Below are 17,200 nucleotides of genomic sequence, written 5' to 3' on the forward strand. Positions count from 1 at the left end.
TCAGATTCTGTGGCAAAGAGGGAATGCCAAGAATGTTACCTGCCTTGTGGTAAGCTAAGAACAGAAATAGGCACCTCAGTTGGGTCCGGGCTCGACATTCATCAAAGAGAGATCACTATTGATTCCGCGTTGGGGAGGACAATCAGGGCCTCCTCCTGGGCCGCGTGGTTGGCATCAGCATCACAGTACCTGGGCCCAGCATTGTTTGGGTGCCAGAAGTGGCATCCGAACAGGAGGCAAGAGGGGCTCAGAGGAACCAGCTAGGGCCGATGGCGAATCAGCCGGCAGAATTCCACGTGGAAGGCCTCCCAGCCCCTTGGGGCCCGAAGACGCACCAGAGGGAGTCATTTAGAAAACGAACAGCTGAACCATAGCTGTGTGGAATCTCTGATCTGATGCGGCGTGCCTGAACACCCTGGAAATTCGGGCTGTACAAGAGCCAGTTGCAGAATCAGCCCTAAAGTCAGATGAATTTGAGAACATGATCAAGACTGTTGACACCACCCACGAACTTGCTCAGGGGAGTGTGAGTGACGTGAAGGAGTAGAACTATGCTTCAGCTTCTCATGCTTACCAGAAGGCTTGGAGCATGACAAAGACCGGCCTCGGGACTGGCTCTGTTGACTCGAGAAGCAGGGTCAGGAGCAAACCTATGACGAGGAACATGACTTGGAGCAGTCCCGGCGTTGAGTTTTCTTGTGCTTGGTGACAAATTTTCGCCCTGTGTTCCCCGATGGCTTTTAGGTTCATCGACTTGCAGTCTCCACGGGTCTTGGGGTCGTGGCTTAACCCAAGAAACACAAAGGCACATCTGACGGGGATCTGTCACAAACATCTGTCTGTGCTACAGGGCTAGAAAACTATGATTTTACGGAGTGACATTCCTTGCACACTGCATCAGAATTTTGGGAAATTGAAGTAAGGTGTCTCAGACAAATAAGAGGAAGCTTCAGATCTGTGTCTGGAGGCGAGTAAAGAAAGGAACTGATGTCAGCGTCTTGGAGTGGTGCCTGCATGGGCCCAGCCTGTCATTTCCAGAGTAGAACAGTGTCAATGCAGTGCCGCAAGGGTCCACCTTTCGAAACGCAGAGGTACTTCTGAAGAGTTTCCGGATCCAGTCTCATGCCTGGGGAATATTCCGCTATGGATAGAGGAATATTCCTTGCCCTAACAGAGCTACAGTTACCAACACCATGCATTTGGAGAAACTGTTGGTTTCAATTCGATGGAAGAACTCTGTACTGCTAATAAGTGTGATGCATCAAAATTGTGGGTACTTACAATGTGCTTTGTATGGGAATGTGAAAATAGGCGTCCTGCAGATTTGTTGATGCCCCAGTCTCCCTGGTGAAGGTGAGGGAAAATCTCATGAAGTGCTAGCGTTTGAAACCTGTCCTTTTTGACAGATTTGTTGCAATATATAAGGTCTTGAATGGGGTGAACTCTTAAATTAGATTTTTTGTCCGAACCAAGAAATAATGTTTTTTCCAATTTGAGGAATTTCTCAATAGCGTCCTTGCATATAAGAATTTTTACTTCTTAACCAGATGTTTAGGGGGCAATGGATGGACCAATTTTCAGAGGTATGGAAGGGGGTGAAGAATTGAATCAGATTTTTTAAGCAATCTTAACACTGTTTTACCCTAACATCTTTTGTTGTGTTCTGTCATGTGAGAAAATGGTTGAAAACGTTCCCTGCTGCTCCCACTGGGGTGCTGTATAATGCAGCAGTGAGAGGAAGAGAAAGTGAAAGCAAGAGAGTCATTGTCTTTCTGGAAGGTTCTTTCTTGCAGCAGCGGAAGGCTATTGTGAACCTTTGATCTTTTGAGTTTTGCTTATGAAAAAAATCACTTTCTTTTACAGTTGCTGTTTGTCGTCTTTTCCAACAGGGAATATGAAGTTTTTAAGTCTTATGTTATACTCCTTGATCTAAACTGTAGAAAACTCTTTTTTCAAGAAAAACAGATTTAAATGTTTCTGCTTTGTCGGTCTTCATTTGCTGAAGCTTCTTGTTTGCAAGTAGCCCAAAGGAGGAGAAGCTGGAATACAGTAAGCTCAATAGTTTTTGTGGAGTTAAAAAGGTTAAACTTTTTCGAGAAGAGCGTCTCATGGTACGTCCATGGCAGATATCACAAACACACAGGCCAGTATCTTCTGCCACGCTGAGTTTAATCTGAGACCACCACACCTCGTTTTAGAATGTTAGGAAACTCTTCTCTCGGAAATTTGTCAGAGAGGTGCTTGAGAGAGTCCCAAACCTTACTATTGTAGCGGTCAAGTAAGACTGTAGAAATAGCAGCCCTTAACACAGAGGGTGAAGTGCTGCAGACTTTTCTTCCTATTGCACCCTTTCACTTGCTTTCTTTTTCTGGAGGAGCGGTGCAGGTGGAGCCACAGAAACCATTATAAAGGCATAGCCTCTTTGGGGAAACGTGAATCTGAATAAGAAGGTTTGTATTTCTTCTCTTGTGGTCTAGCCACAGGTTTGATGGATATCAGAGTCAAGAAGTATACATAGCTAGGTCCATATCTACCATGGATCTAGCACTGTAGTTTAGGAAGGAGCTTTGAAAATGGAGGTTTCACATACTGGGGAAGATGATCCTATATGTAGCTTCATTGCTGCTCTGTTGGTGACCTCATGAAAGGCAACAATGTAGTCTACTAGTGAAATGCGGCGAAGAGGAGATTCTGGAGATGTGATAGACATGGCACTCACATCTAAAGAAGAAGGTCTTCCAGAAGAGGAACTTGACATTGATCATTGTGATTACAAAGACTCTCTCTCAATAGAACGATAAAAGTGGTGATGCTGCTTCTTTGTTCTCGCAGACTCGTCATTTGAAGACTGATGACGATGGAGGGAACTTTTCTTTGTGATCTCTTAGTGCCATCTCCATGGAGAGGAACAGTGATAGATTGGAGAGACACAAGGTACCACAAAAAACTGGGGCCACCAGAGACACATGTTCATAGTAGTTGAACTCTCAAAGGCTCCAGCATGGTCAGTGTTGTACTCTGCTACTGGGTTGGCTGGAGCTCTTTTGTAGATGGCTGCTGCTCCAGAGAAGAAGGCACATGGAGAATTACTCTCCAAGTTCTGTCCTTCTCACAAGAGATGAGCTTCTTGCCCCTTAGCGTCACAGAGTTGCTGCTGGATCTGTCGTAGATTGATGCTCTCAACATCGACCCCAACAGCAAAAATACAGCAGAAGTCATGGAATAAATTCCCGAAACACTCGCTTTTGACTGTCTCGGAGTTGAATGCTCGTTCAATGCCACGTCGTAGAAGGAAAATGCCTTAACATACAGTGCTTCAACTTCGAACGGGAGTGTAAATGCCAGCAACTCGTGGCATCATCTCAGGGCCCTGAGTGGGGCAGGGGGTTCAGACCTAGTCAGAACAGGAGCAGGAAAAGAGATTGAAAGCTCTGTCTCCCAACTGCTGATAGTGGACTACAAGGCTAATCACCCTACTTCTCCCCGTTACCTTTAGACAACCTCCCCCCTGCTCTTGAGGCACAAGTATGTTAAGTCTGAGCATAGCGTGCGGTGCCTGCCACCTTGTCCATGCCAAAGAAAGGGGTACCATAGGTATCCCTCATGTGCACCCCCCACACCCCGACATCCTGGGGGCCCGCTACAGGCCCCCAAAAGCAAAGACCGCCATGGAAAGGATGATCTCCGCCATAATCCTAATATGGATGGCAGTGTCTTGCAGACACGCCACTATATTAACCATGTTTTCCGCCCGGTCGACGAGTCGACTGGCGGAAAAGCGGAAGATGGTCTTTCCGTCCGCTGTGGACCCCCCAGAGGCATCCTAATATGGCGGGGGGTCTTCGAGGTGTGGATGGCGGGCGGATAGCACCCGCCGGGCCGTCGGTGGCTATCGCCGGCCCAGCGGGAGAGATCCGCCTGCCATCCTAATGGGCCTCTTAGTCTTACGGACTCAGACCCTCCACTACATGATGGGAAGGCTGGTTGCCTTAGAATTAGTTATAGGTGCAAAGTAAATTTAGCACTATATCTGCTTTCCCTATTAGAGATCCATCCTGCATGCTTTTTACTGAGGGTATCAAAAAGGGTTGTATTCAGTGGTGTTTTTACTGAGCTAATTTTAATCGTTTTTTTAAAGCAGAAAAAAGGGAGAATATGTAGAGCATGTTATAGGGCTGTTTTCTTCTTAACCTTTAGAACATTTGACAAAATGGTGTACTGTGGACCCTGTGCATGCATGGATATTCTGCTCCTGTTTACTGTTATCAGAGAGAATCCTTTGAAAGAAAATAGGTTGTGTTCTTCTGCTCACAAGACATTTAACTCATGTTTAAATAAAAAACCTTCTGTTAAACAAAAACACAGTGAAAGTGTGTAAGTAGTTATGGTTACTAATCAAAACCAAAAAAAACTGAAATACAGCAGCTATGGTGAACTGCTTCAGCTACAGGGAAACAACAATATTCCAGAGGCATCTCTCCCTAGAACTGCCCAGCTGACTAGTTCCAACTGGACTTGCCTTGGGACCATGCTGCTGGCCTCTGTTGGAGTGAGTCCTAACCCTCAATGTGGTGCCCCCCAGGTCCTGGATCTTTGGCTGGTGTCAAGAGTGTACTCCTACTGACCAGATTTGCAAAAGCTGGGACTTAAAAACGTTTTGCCACCTTTTCAAGAGAATAGCGAGAGACGGGGATCGCCTTCAATATTTAATCACCAGTCAAAATCAACTTCATCGATCGACTTCCAGAAAATGATTGGGAGGCCAGATGGCCTCAACAATGGCAGTCACTCGATTGAGGAAACATTTAGATATTGCTTCTTTTGAAGTGTTACATAGTTTCAAGTGCCTACAGGTTACATTTGGTGGGAGTAGGCTTCATTAAAATAAACTGGTAAACCTAGTTGAGAAGGTTTAGAAGACACCATAAGCAAAAGGCTACTCATCTATAAACCTGCTTCTGCATGCTTATTATCATCATAAGCAATCAATAAAAGTTGTCGCCTTGATCAGGTGGTGTGGGTCTACAAAGTACTCTTTGGATAGAGGCTAACACCCCATAGTTGATTTTATTACATCAATCATACGATTAAATGTAACAACTGATAGTAACTGGTAGCGTAATTTCAGGACCAAATGGAGAAAAAAAGCAAATAAATTCAGAAGCCTTACATCATCCAGGAGCTTTCCCTCCACTCTGAGCTCCCACGAAGAAACTTTCTCCGTTTCATCTCCCTCGGGCTTGCCTGGAGCAAAGGTGTTTGAAATATAGATTCTGAGCTTGCGCTTTTGCTGTGGATTTGACAGAAATAAAGATATAATGAGCAAGACGATAGTCAAACAGAAATTACTGATAAATGCTGGCTGGCGACTTTCTGCTTTTCTTACTTTTATTGCACTCAAAATCATCTTGAAATAGCCGGCTGAATGGCAAAGCCAATAGGTTTCACAGGTGAGACCTTTTAGCTTAGCCAAGGTTTGGTTATATCAAGATAAATAGTACCAATTTGAAAACTCTCATCGCACATTTCAGAAAAGGCAGAAAGCAAAGTACTGAGATGGGGCTGTTCAAATGATGCATTTCCCACATACATTTAGCCTAAATGTGGTCAACAGCACTACATAAAGAATTTCTTAAACGGCAAAGAGAATAACCCAGTCCTACATACGTTAGGTTTTCATTCGTCTTCACTTTTTGACGTCAAAAGAAATTTCGAAAATATCATCTTGTCCGATGTTTATGAATTGTTTGCAACACAAAAATATGGAATATTTAACTTGTCACTCTATGGAATTTTTATAGTCAAGAGACTGGCGACTAACAGCATCTCTGTAAGTAGTCCTGCGGACAAGGTGGGTGAGATAACTATCACAATGAGTAATATCAGATTGTGCGTCCTTCTTAAGAAAGATCCCTTGAAGGAACTTTGTGAAGAAAAATGAATCAGCTGGCACAACAATTCAGGAAAGCCATTGAAACATACGTCAGCCCTGTACTTTTTCATCAACTGATGTGAAGCAGCCACAGCTTCTGCAATGCATTTAAACCTTTGGATTCCCTGGATTTAGGATGTGTGGGAAGAAAGCAGTACTAAGATACTCAGGGGAAATATGACACTAGAGAACTTCGTAAGGAAGGGATTTAGGCATGAACAGTTTTTTAGATCATTAATTATATTACAAAAAGAAAAAAAATACAATAATGGCATACTTCACACCAATACATACAATAAACAAGACTAAAAAGTAGCATATTGCCTACCAAATGCATGCGTAAAAGAACCACTAACCACTACAGAAACAATTAAAGAACCCCCACAAGGAAACAGATGCATTTGCATAAAAATAGAATATATCACTGATAGGAATCAAATAATATATGGGATAAAGTACCCCTCTGCTGTACAATAAAAGGATATAGTGACTCACTGATGCGTTCTACGACCATATAGAGCAACAAGACTGTTGGCAGAGTTACTTTATAACGTTTTGGAACTCAGAGATGATATGCAATATCATTGGCATGTATGGCTGGGAGTACTTTATTCCTTATAATACATGAACACACCATAACCACAAAACACCTAAATCCTTGGTGCATTAATCTTTCATAAGAAACAGAAAGCAAGTTTGCAAACATGAGTAATAACAATAGATTATCTTGTGCAAAATTAAACACATCATAAAAGCAGTTAGATACTTGTTGGAAAAAGATATTAGATTTAGTTTTATACAAGTCAGTATATTTTTTTAAAGGCGCAGGGCAGTAGCTTGGAATTCTAACTTGTCTACAACTACCTTAGGAGTGCACAGAATAAACATGTTGCCATGAATTTCCTCTTTCTACATTTCGCGGTACCGCTATAAAAACTGAACAGACATCTTTCGTTTTATGCTCTGTGAGCTGGCCTGCCTTTTCCCTCGGCTGCTGGCTGTGGCAGCAGGCAATGTAGCATCATAACTTGATTGTAGTTATTACAGTAGAGGTCTGACGTCACTTCTTTATAATCGGCGACTGGGTGCTTCACAGATTATAAAGAAATTAGAGACATGGTTTTTATACGGGGACTACAGAATCCCATATATTATACTCAGCGTAACCCAACAATCATGCACTGAGTAGAATACATTAGCACTCAATAATTGATTGAAACAGATGGCTTCTGTGTGTGTGTGTGTGTAAAATCATGAGATAGTAGCCACCGGACTGAAGGAGAACTAGTGGACGGTGCCACTAGCAAGACGTGTATTCACTAAGATACACTTAATAAGTCAGTTATAGAATCAATTTTACAAAAAAAATCAATTTAGACATTTATTTAACCATTTATTGTTCCATCGACCTTTAGATATACATATATAAAAAATGTTTATTTTTCAGAAAGACACACATTCACTGGATGATGTCATCAGTGATGTCATCAGTGAGGTCGTTTGAGATGTCATCAGCGATGTCACTGACCATGTCATGAGTGATGTAATATGTGACGGCATCCGCAGTGCATTGCAGGCGAGCGAGTTATAGTTAATTAAACTAACTATAACCGGGGAATTTCAATGGTTTTGTAAGAGTGAAATGTCCAGCTAACTATAACATGTGTGAAACCTATAGTTTTTTCAGTGAATTTCTAAGGTTTTTTAAATGCTAATTCTTAACTATAGCGTGTGTGAAACCTATGGTTTTTTCAGTGAATTTGTAAGGTTTTTTAAATGATAATTTTTAACTATAACATGGCTGAAACCTATGGTTTTCTCAGTGAATATATATATATATATATATATCCATCAAAACGAAGGTGACCCCTCGGTTGTCCTCATGGAAAGAGCCACTCAGCAGGTAAGTATGTTCTTAGCTTTAATCATGAAAGCTGCAGCATCACATCCGAAAACAGCATTAAAAGTCAAGGGAGTCCATACGCCGACGCGTTTCGTGCGCTGTGCGCACTTCTTCAAAGGCGGACTGTTGAAATACCACACAGCAATCCACGGCACCTGAACACTTTATGAGGCTCGCTGGGTAGGGCGGGGACAGCTCGCACTGTCTTCTGGTCAATTGAGTGCAGTGGACAATAAAGTTTTGCTAGTGTGCTGTCATATTCAAATAAAGTTCCCCAGTGGGTTAGTGCTCGTTTCTCTTCTGGGAGGCTGCACTGTAGAACTTCCATTAAGCCCTCGCCTGCCCCTTCAGCCAGCGTGATTGGGCGCCAGCCTGGGCTGTGAAACACAGCGGGGTTCTTTCCGCGGCTGGACTAGCCGCTACGAATCCATCAAAACGAAGGTGACCCCTCGGTTGTCCTCATGGAAAGAGCCACTCAGCAGGTAAGTATGTTCTTAGCTTTAATCATGAAAGCTGCAGCATCACATCCGAGCACAGCATTAAAAGTCAAGGGAGTCCATACGCCGACGCGTTTCGTGCGCTGTGCGCACTTCTTCAAAGGCGGACTGTTGAAATACCACACAGCAATCCACGGCACCTGAACACTTTATGACGCTCGCTGGGTAGGGCGGGGACAGCTCGCACTGTCTTCTGGTCAATTGAGTGCAGTGGACAATAAAGTTTTGCTAGTGTGCTGTCATATTCAAATAAAGTTCCCCAGTGGGTTAGTGCTCGTTTCTCTTCTGGGAGGCTGCACTGTAGAACTTCCATTAAGCCCTCGCCTGCCCCTTCAGCCAGCGTGATTGGGCGCCAGCCTGGGCTGTGAAACACAGCGGGGTTCTTTCCGCGGCTGGACTAGCCGCTACGAATCCATCAAAACGAAGGTGACCCCTCGGTTGTCCTCATGGAAAGAGCCACTCAGCAGGTAAGTATGTTCTTAGCTTTAATCATGAAAGCTGCAGCATCACATCCGAAAACAGCATTAAAAGTCAAGGGAGTCCATACGCCGACGCGTTTCGTGCGCTGTGCGCACTTCTTCAAAGGCGGACTGTTGAAATACCACACAGCAATCCACGGCACCTGAACACTTTATGACGCTCGCTGGGTAGGGCGGGGACAGCTCGCACTGTCTTCTGGTCAATTGAGTGCAGTGGACAATAAAGTTTTGCTAGTGTGCTGTCATATTCAAATAAAGTTCCCCAGTGGGTTAGTGCTCGTTTCTCTTCTGGGAGGCTGCACTGTAGAACTTCCATTAAGCCCTCGCCTGCCCCTTCAGCCAGCGTGATTGGGCGCCAGCCTGGGCTGTGAAACACAGCGGGGTTCTTTCCGCGGCTGGACTAGCCGCTACGAATCCATCAAAACGAAGGTGACCCCTCGGTTGTCCTCATGGAAAGAGCCACTCAGCAGGTAAGTATGTTCTTAGCTTTAATCATGAAAGCTGCAGCATCACATCCGAAAACAGCATTAAAAGTCAAGGGAGTCCATACGCCGACGCGTTTCGTGCGCTGTGCGCACTTCTTCAAAGGCGGACTGTTGAAATACCACACAGCAATCCACGGCACCTGAACACTTTATGACGCTCGCTGGGTAGGGCGGGGACAGCTCGCACTGTCTTCTGGTCAATTGAGTGCAGTGGACAATAAAGTTTTGCTAGTGTGCTGTCATATTCAAATAAAGTTCCCCAGTGGGTTAGTGCTCGTTTCTCTTCTGGGAGGCTGCACTGTAGAACTTCCATTAAGCCCTCGCCTGCCCCTTCAGCCAGCGTGATTGGGCGCCAGCCTGGGCTGTGAAACACAGCGGGGTTCTTTCCGCGGCTGGACTAGCCGCTACGAATCCATCAAAACGAAGGTGACCCCTCGGTTGTCCTCATGGAAAGAGCCACTCAGCAGGTAAGTATGTTCTTAGCTTTAATCATGAAAGCTGCAGCATCACATCCGAAAACAGCATTAAAAGTCAAGGGAGTCCATACGCCGACGCGTTTCATGCGCTGTGCGCACTTCTTCAAAGGCGGACTGTTGAAATACCACACAGCAATCCACGGCACCTGAACACTTTATGACGCTCGCTGGGTAGGGCGGGGACAGCTCGCACTGTCTTCTGGTCAATTGAGTGCAGTGGACAATAAAGTTTTGCTAGTGTGCTGTCATATTCAAATAAAGTTCCCCAGTGGGTTAGTGCTCGTTTCTCTTCTGGGAGGCTGCACTGTAGAACTTCCATTAAGCCCTCGCCTGCCCCTTCAGCCAGCGTGATTGGGCGCCAGCCTGGGCTGTGAAACACAGCGGGGTTCTTTCCGCGGCTGGACTAGCCGCTACGAATCCATCAAAACGAAGGTGACCCCTCGGTTGTCCTCATGGAAAGAGCCACTCAGCAGGTAAGTATGTTCTTAGCTTTAATCATGAAAGCTGCAGCATCACATCCGAAAACAGCATTAAAAGTCAAGGGAGTCCATACGCCGACGCGTTTCGTGCGCTGTGCGCACTTCTTCAAAGGCGGACTGTTGAAATACCACACTGCAATCCACGGCACCTGAACACTTTATGACGCTCGCTGGGTAGGGCGGGGACAGCTCGCATTGTCTTCTGGTCAATTGAGTGCAGCGGACAATAAAGTTTTGCTAGTGTGCTGTCATATTCAAATAAAGTTCCCCAGTGGGTTAGTGCTCGTTTCTCTTCTGGGAGGCTGCACTGTAGAACTTCCATTAAGCCCTCGCCTGCCCCTTCAGCCAGCGTGATTGGGCGCCAGCCTGGGCTGTGAAACACAGCGGGGTTCTTTCCGCGGCTGGACTAGCCGCTACGAATCCATCAAAACGAAGGTGACCCCTCGGTTGTCCTCATGGAAAGAGCCACTCAGCAGGTAAGTATGTTCTTAGCTTTAATCATGAAAGCTGCAGCATCACATCCGAAAACAGCATTAAAAGTCAAGGGAGTCCATACGCCGACGCGTTTCGTGCGCTGTGCGCACTTCTTCAAAGGCGGACTGTTGAAATACCACACAGCAATCCACGGCACCTGAACACTTTATGACGCTCGCTGGGTAGGGCGGGGACAGCTCGCACTGTCTTCTGGTCAATTGAGTGCAGTGGACAATAAAGTTTTGCTAGTGTGCTGTCATATTCAAATAAAGTTCCCCAGTGGGTTAGTGCTCGTTTCTCTTCTGGGAGGCTGCACTGTAGAACTTCCATTAAGACCTCGCCTGCCCCTTCAGCCAGCGTGATTGGGCGCCAGCCTGGGCTGTGAAACACAGCGGGGTTCTTTCCGCGGCTGGACTAGCCGCTACGAATCCATCAAAACGAAGGTGACCCCTCGGTTGTCCTCATGGAAAGAGCCACTCAGCAGGTAAGTATGTTCTTAGCTTTAATCATGAAAGCTGCAGCATCACATCCGAAAACAGCATTAAAAGTCAAGGGAGTCCATACGCCGACGCGTTTCGTGCGCTGTGCGCACTTCTTCAAAGGCGGACTGTTGAAATACCACACAGCAATCCACGGCACCTGAACACTTTATGACGCTCGCTGGGTAGGGCGGGGACAGCTCGCACTGTCTTCTGGTCAATTGAGTGCAGTGGACAATAAAGTTTTGCTAGTGTGCTGTCATATTCAAATAAAGTTCCCCAGTGGGTTAGTGCTCGTTTCTCTTCTGGGAGGCTGCACTGTAGAACTTCCATTAAGCCCTCGCCTGCCCCTTCAGCCAGCGTGATTAGGCTGTGTGGTATTTCAACAGTCCGCCTTTGAAGAAGTGCGCACAGCGCACGAAACGCGTCGGAGTATGGACTCCCTTGACTTATAATGCTGTTTTCGGATGTGATGCTGCAGCTTTCATGATTAAAGCTAAGAACATACTTACCTGCTGAGTGGCTCTTTCCATGAGGACAACCGAGGGGTCACCTTCGTTTTGATGGATTCGTAGCGGCTAGTCCAGCCGCGGAAAGAACCCCGCTGTGTTTCACAGCCCAGGCTGGCGCCTAATCACGCTGGCTGAAGGGGCAGGCGAGGGCTTAATGGAAGTTCTACAGTGCAGCCTCCCAGAAGAGAAACGAGCACTAACCCACTGGGGAACTTTATTTGAATATGACAGCACACTAGCAAAACTTTATTGTCCACTGCACTCAACTGACCAGAAGACAGTGCGAGCTGTCCCCGCCCTACCCAGCGAGCGTCATAAAGTGTTCAGGTGCCGTGGATTGCTGTGTGGTATTTCAACAGTCCGCCTTTGAAGAAGTGCGCACAGCGCACGAAACGCGTCGGCGTATGGACTCCCTTGACTTATAATGCTGTTTTCGGATGTGATGCTGCAGCTTTCATGATTAAAGCTAAGAACATACTTACCTGCTGAGTGGCTCTTTCCATGAGGACAACCGAGGGGTCACCTTCGTTTTGATGGATTCGTAGCGGCTAGTCCAGCCGCGGAAAGAACCCCGCTGTGTTTCACAGCCCAGGCTGGCGCCTAATCACGCTGGCTGAAGGGGCAGGCGAGGGCTTAATGGAAGTTCTACAGTGCAGCCTCCCAGAAGAGAAACGAGCACTAACCCACTGGGGAACTTTATTTGAATATGACAGCACACTAGCAAAACTTTATTGTCCACTGCACTCAACTGACCAGAAGACAGTGCGAGCTGTCCCCGCCCTACCCAGCGAGCGTCATAAAGTGTTCAGGTGCCGTGGATTGCTGTGTGGTATTTCAACAGTCCGCCTTTGAAGAAGTGCGCACAGCGCACGAAACGCGTCGGCGTATGGACTCCCTTGACTTATAATGCTGTTTTCGGATGTGATGCTGCAGCTTTCATGATTAAAGCTAAGAACATACTTACCTGCTGAGTGGCTCTTTCCATGAGGACAACCGAGGGGTCACCTTCGTTTTGATGGATTCGTAGCGGCTAGTCCAGCCGGGGAAAGAACCCCGCTGTGTTTCACAGCCCAGGCTGGCGCCTAATCACGCTGGCTGAAGGGGCAGGCGAGGGCTTAATGGAAGTTCTACAGTGCAGCCTCCCAGAAGAGAAACGAGCACTAACCCACTGGGGAACTTTATTTGAATATGACAGCACACTAGCAAAACTTTATTGTCCACTGCACTCAACTGACCAGAAGACAGTGCGAGCTGTCCCCGCCCTACCCAGCGAGCGTCATAAAGTGTTCAGGTGCCGTGGATTGCTGTGTGGTATTTCAACAGTCCGCCTTTGAAGAAGTGCGCACAGCGCACGAAACGCGTCGGCGTATGGACTCCCTTGACTTATAATGCTGTTTTCGGATGTGATGCTGCAGCTTTCATGATTAAAGCTAAGAACATACTTACCTGCTGAGTGGCTCTTTCCATGAGGACAACCGAGGGGTCACCTTCGTTTTGATGGATATATATATATATATATATATATATATATATATATAATCATGTCCGCTGACAAGTTACGAAGTCGGGTGGTGGCGGCAAATGATTTATTAATTGATGTTCCAAGTGGAAACCTTGCTTCGAACTCGATCACGGCTCCCAATACCGACTCAAACAGTACCATAAGGGACTTGTATAAAAGACTGGAAAAATTAATGAAATTCTGAACAGGCGAAGTGGTGGTAGCACCGCTCCCTAAGTCGCTATTTAGAAGTGGGCCGAATACCAAGGGGGCTGCGCATAATGCTGGCCCATAGTTATGAAAACCCGGACCCCAATATGCTGGCAGACTGGGCGGAGATAAACTTGGATTCCTCAAAGCGACTTGTGGTGCTTTTAGTAAAGTACGCAGAGAGTGATAGAGAAAAACTTCAAACACAAATAGAGGCTCTTAATGAAGAAATTGCTAAAGTAGAAACAACACCAGTAACTACCAAATACAGGGAAGATATGCTGGCCCGTTTGTCCAGAGAGGAAGAAATTATAAAAAAACGTAAAAGCTTCAAAATCCAAAGGGACAGATTGGACTATGAAAACGGGCAGGTATTTTCGTTTGCCAGGAAATATGTCAACGTAAAGGCCAAAAAGCAGCAACAACAGCAGCAAACTACAGGGCCGGCCCAGCCTGCTATGCTAAGTGAAGTGCCAACTGCCATAACCACATCCGCATCTGACTTAAGCTCAGCAATTGACAGTGGCTCTGACAATGAGACCACCCGAGCTCAAAGGGTGGGGTTTCACAAATATACCCTAGCACAGGAGGAGGACTGCCTAAGGCAGGACAGCCGACAAACACTGCGCTCTGGGGCACAAAATGCTCAGCAACCAGCACAAGGAACCGCAAGAGATGGGAGCAATGCCACAAACAGCGGTACAATAACAAAAAAACAATACATCAAGAAATCGAAGAAACAATGGAGTCGGTAAATGAGACGAACGAATGTGTGGTGGAAGTACAAACCGTCATAAACTTAATGGACATACAGCTATCTGCAAATGAAACATCCATTCTATCATTGGGTTTGTCATTTTGTCCCAAGGGAAATTTTAACTATGCGGATTGCCGGATTGATGTATATAAGTTTATACGAAAAATCAAACTAAAGAAGTTCCATCTGCTACAAGGAACTGGGAAACAGAAAATACCATTGGCTGTAACTAGTGCAACACCATCATGCATAACAGTACAAAATGCAGGACTCATGCAAGATCTATTCTACATGATCTACGTGACGAGGGCAACGTCACATTAGAGCCTCTCAGCCAAATGTCCAGGGAATATGCTCAAGGGCCATTAACAAAAGTTAAACCAAAATCTAAATTTTGCCCAGTGATGATACGCGATAATATCGATATCTTCCATGATAAGGTAAAACAGGAACTCAAAACTTTATACAAAAAACAAAATGAAGCCAAAAGGAGGTATACGGCAAAGGATGACGCATATTTCCAGCTCATGAAGAAGTTGAAATCCAACAAAAACATAATAATACGCCAAGCTGACAAAGAAGGAAACATCGTCCTCTAGCCATATAATATGTATATGGCAGAGGCACCCAGTCAGCTAGGAGATACGGACTGCTATAGGCGCAGTGATATGAGAACAGTGAAAGCCTCATGGGACAATTTTTATTTGTGCCTAATAGCATGGAAAAGTAATGGGCTGTTGTCAACAGATGAGTTTTGTTTCCTTAAAAATGACAATCCAATAATGCCATTGGTATATTTTATACCTAAAATCCACAAAAATAAGACCCATCCTCCGGGCAGGCCAATAATATCGGCATGTGGTAGCATTATGGAGAATGCAAGCAAGTATGTGGACTACTTCCTCCAAGAGTTTGTGCGAACATTGCCATCATTCATATTGGACACAGGTGACTTGCTACGAAAATTGGAAAGAGTGGTGTGGAGTGACGATATGCTACTGATTTCTATGGACGCATCTTCATTATATACTAGTATACATCATAGGGACGGTCTTAAAGCAGTAGATCATTTCCTTAGGAAACGTCCTATTTGTTACCTAGAACACAACAAAATGTTGATGGCTATAATCACAATGTGCCTTGAAAATAATTATTTTTTGTTTGCCAAACAGGTGTATCAGAAAATCAGAGGCGTAGCTTTGGGGCATGCTTTTCCCCTAGCTACGCCTGTCTGCACATGGGGCTTTGGGAAAAGCAGGTTTTAATGACAGACGACAATCAATTTGTGAATACCCAGATAGCTCACATGTTTAGATATATAGACAATCTTTTGCTCATCTGGAAGGGTACAGAGAGTGAAGCTCAGATCTTTATGGACTCTCTGAGTGTTAACAATATGAATTTGCACTTTACCAGACACATTAGCAAGTCCACAGTGATTTTTCTTGATGTTGAAATATTTATCTCAGAAAATCTCCTCAATACCAGGTTGCATAGGAAAAGCACGGCGGGCAACTCGGTGTTACATGCGGAGAGCAATCATCCTGCCAATTTGATCCGCAGCATCCCCTATGGAGAGATGCTGCGGATCAGAAGGATTTGCAGCCTTGATACTGACTGTATCAGAGCACAGAGGGAATTTCGCTCCAGATTCATTGAGAGAGGATACAGCCCAAAAATGATTGACAAATCCACCAATAGAGCTAACACATAGGGTAGATCTCAGGCATTGGTGACCAGAAGTGCAATCAGGACTATTCCAAGTGAGCATCAACCGTTGAGGCTGATATTGACATACAGCAATCAACATCATGCGATTAGAAGAATCATCACAAAAAATTGGCCTCTCATTGGGAATGATCCCACTCTAGGGGAGAAACTTACACGCTCTCCCAACCTGACATTTAGAAAGGCTAGTGCTACGAGTAACACACTGGTCACTAGTAGTCCAGAGGTAAAAACCAGTGACTTATGGATCTTGGGAAGCAAAGGGTTCATAAAATGTGCCACATGCAAGGCATGTAAACAGGGTGTCAACAAGACTGAATATCATAGCCCCTTTAAGAACAAGCCTATCAAAATAGATAAAAAACTGACATGCCGAACTGAATTTGCCGTATACGTGCTGGAGTGCCCTTGTGGTTTAAAATATGTGGGGAGCACAAAACCCCAATGTCACAAAAGGATACTCCAGCACTTACGTGCAATTAAAAATGGTGACGATTCGTACCAAGTGGCTCGGCATTTTGAGGCTATGCATGCCAAGAATCATTACCTAATATACTATGAGGTGGACTGCATTGCCCCGTTAAGACGTGGAGGAGATAGAAATGCAAAGCTGAGAAAGTTAGAGAGAAAGTATATACTTGAGATGGACACTGAAAGTCCTAATGGATTGAATTCCACCGAAATATTCTGTGTCTAAATGTAAATGTCTTCGATTGTTTTTCATCAATGAATTTATATTTGCCGTTCGCTGAATATGTAATACAGTTTTTATTCACAATTTTTTATCAATTTGTAGGGTTGGTACACTTATTATAACAACACATTGCACTTTTTCTTGGACAATTCTTGCATTGCTCACTGGGGCTTTATTAAGTACGTGGCCTAGCCACTGATGTGTTTGATGCTGCTATTTTCTAATATGTGAAAATATTGTGCTTTTGAAATATGTTGTGATTTTACCAATTTGGAACTTCTGGCACAGATTTTAATTAATCGTGTTTATAAAGTTAGATTTTCCCTTTTTATGGCTTTTAAACCACACCTAGATTGAAATATTTATTATAAATATTTATTGATGTATTTGCACTAAGCATTAGCAGTCATTTGCACATTCAACATATCATATTTTACAGGTATAAGTATGATGTGGTAGACACTCAGTCTGTTGTCCATTTTCATTGCACTAACCTTTGCACCGTCACTTTAAATAATATGAGCTTCCCCATGTAACTTGTCATGTGATCAAGGTCCGAGGAGGACCGAAACGAGTCATGGCGGAGGTGCTGTG

At 44.9% G+C, this 17,200-nt stretch overlaps 1 protein-coding gene across 1 annotated transcript in view; it reads right to left on the minus strand.

The window, feature by feature from the left end:
• Positions 1-17,200, minus strand: part of SMARCD2 (SWI/SNF related BAF chromatin remodeling complex subunit D2) — an 805,600-nt gene that overhangs the window by 509,358 nt on the left and 279,042 nt on the right. Inside the window, exon 5 of the mRNA XM_086923795.1 lies at positions 5,171-5,290. Within this exon, the coding sequence (XP_086779921.1) occupies positions 5,171-5,290 (120 nt within the window). The remainder of the gene's footprint in view (positions 1-5,170; positions 5,291-17,200) is intronic.

The sequence above is a fragment of the Lissotriton vulgaris genome, chromosome 5 (genome assembly GCF_964263255.1).
Source record: "Lissotriton vulgaris chromosome 5, aLisVul1.2, whole genome shotgun sequence".
Taxonomy (NCBI): Eukaryota; Metazoa; Chordata; class Amphibia; order Caudata; family Salamandridae; genus Lissotriton; species Lissotriton vulgaris.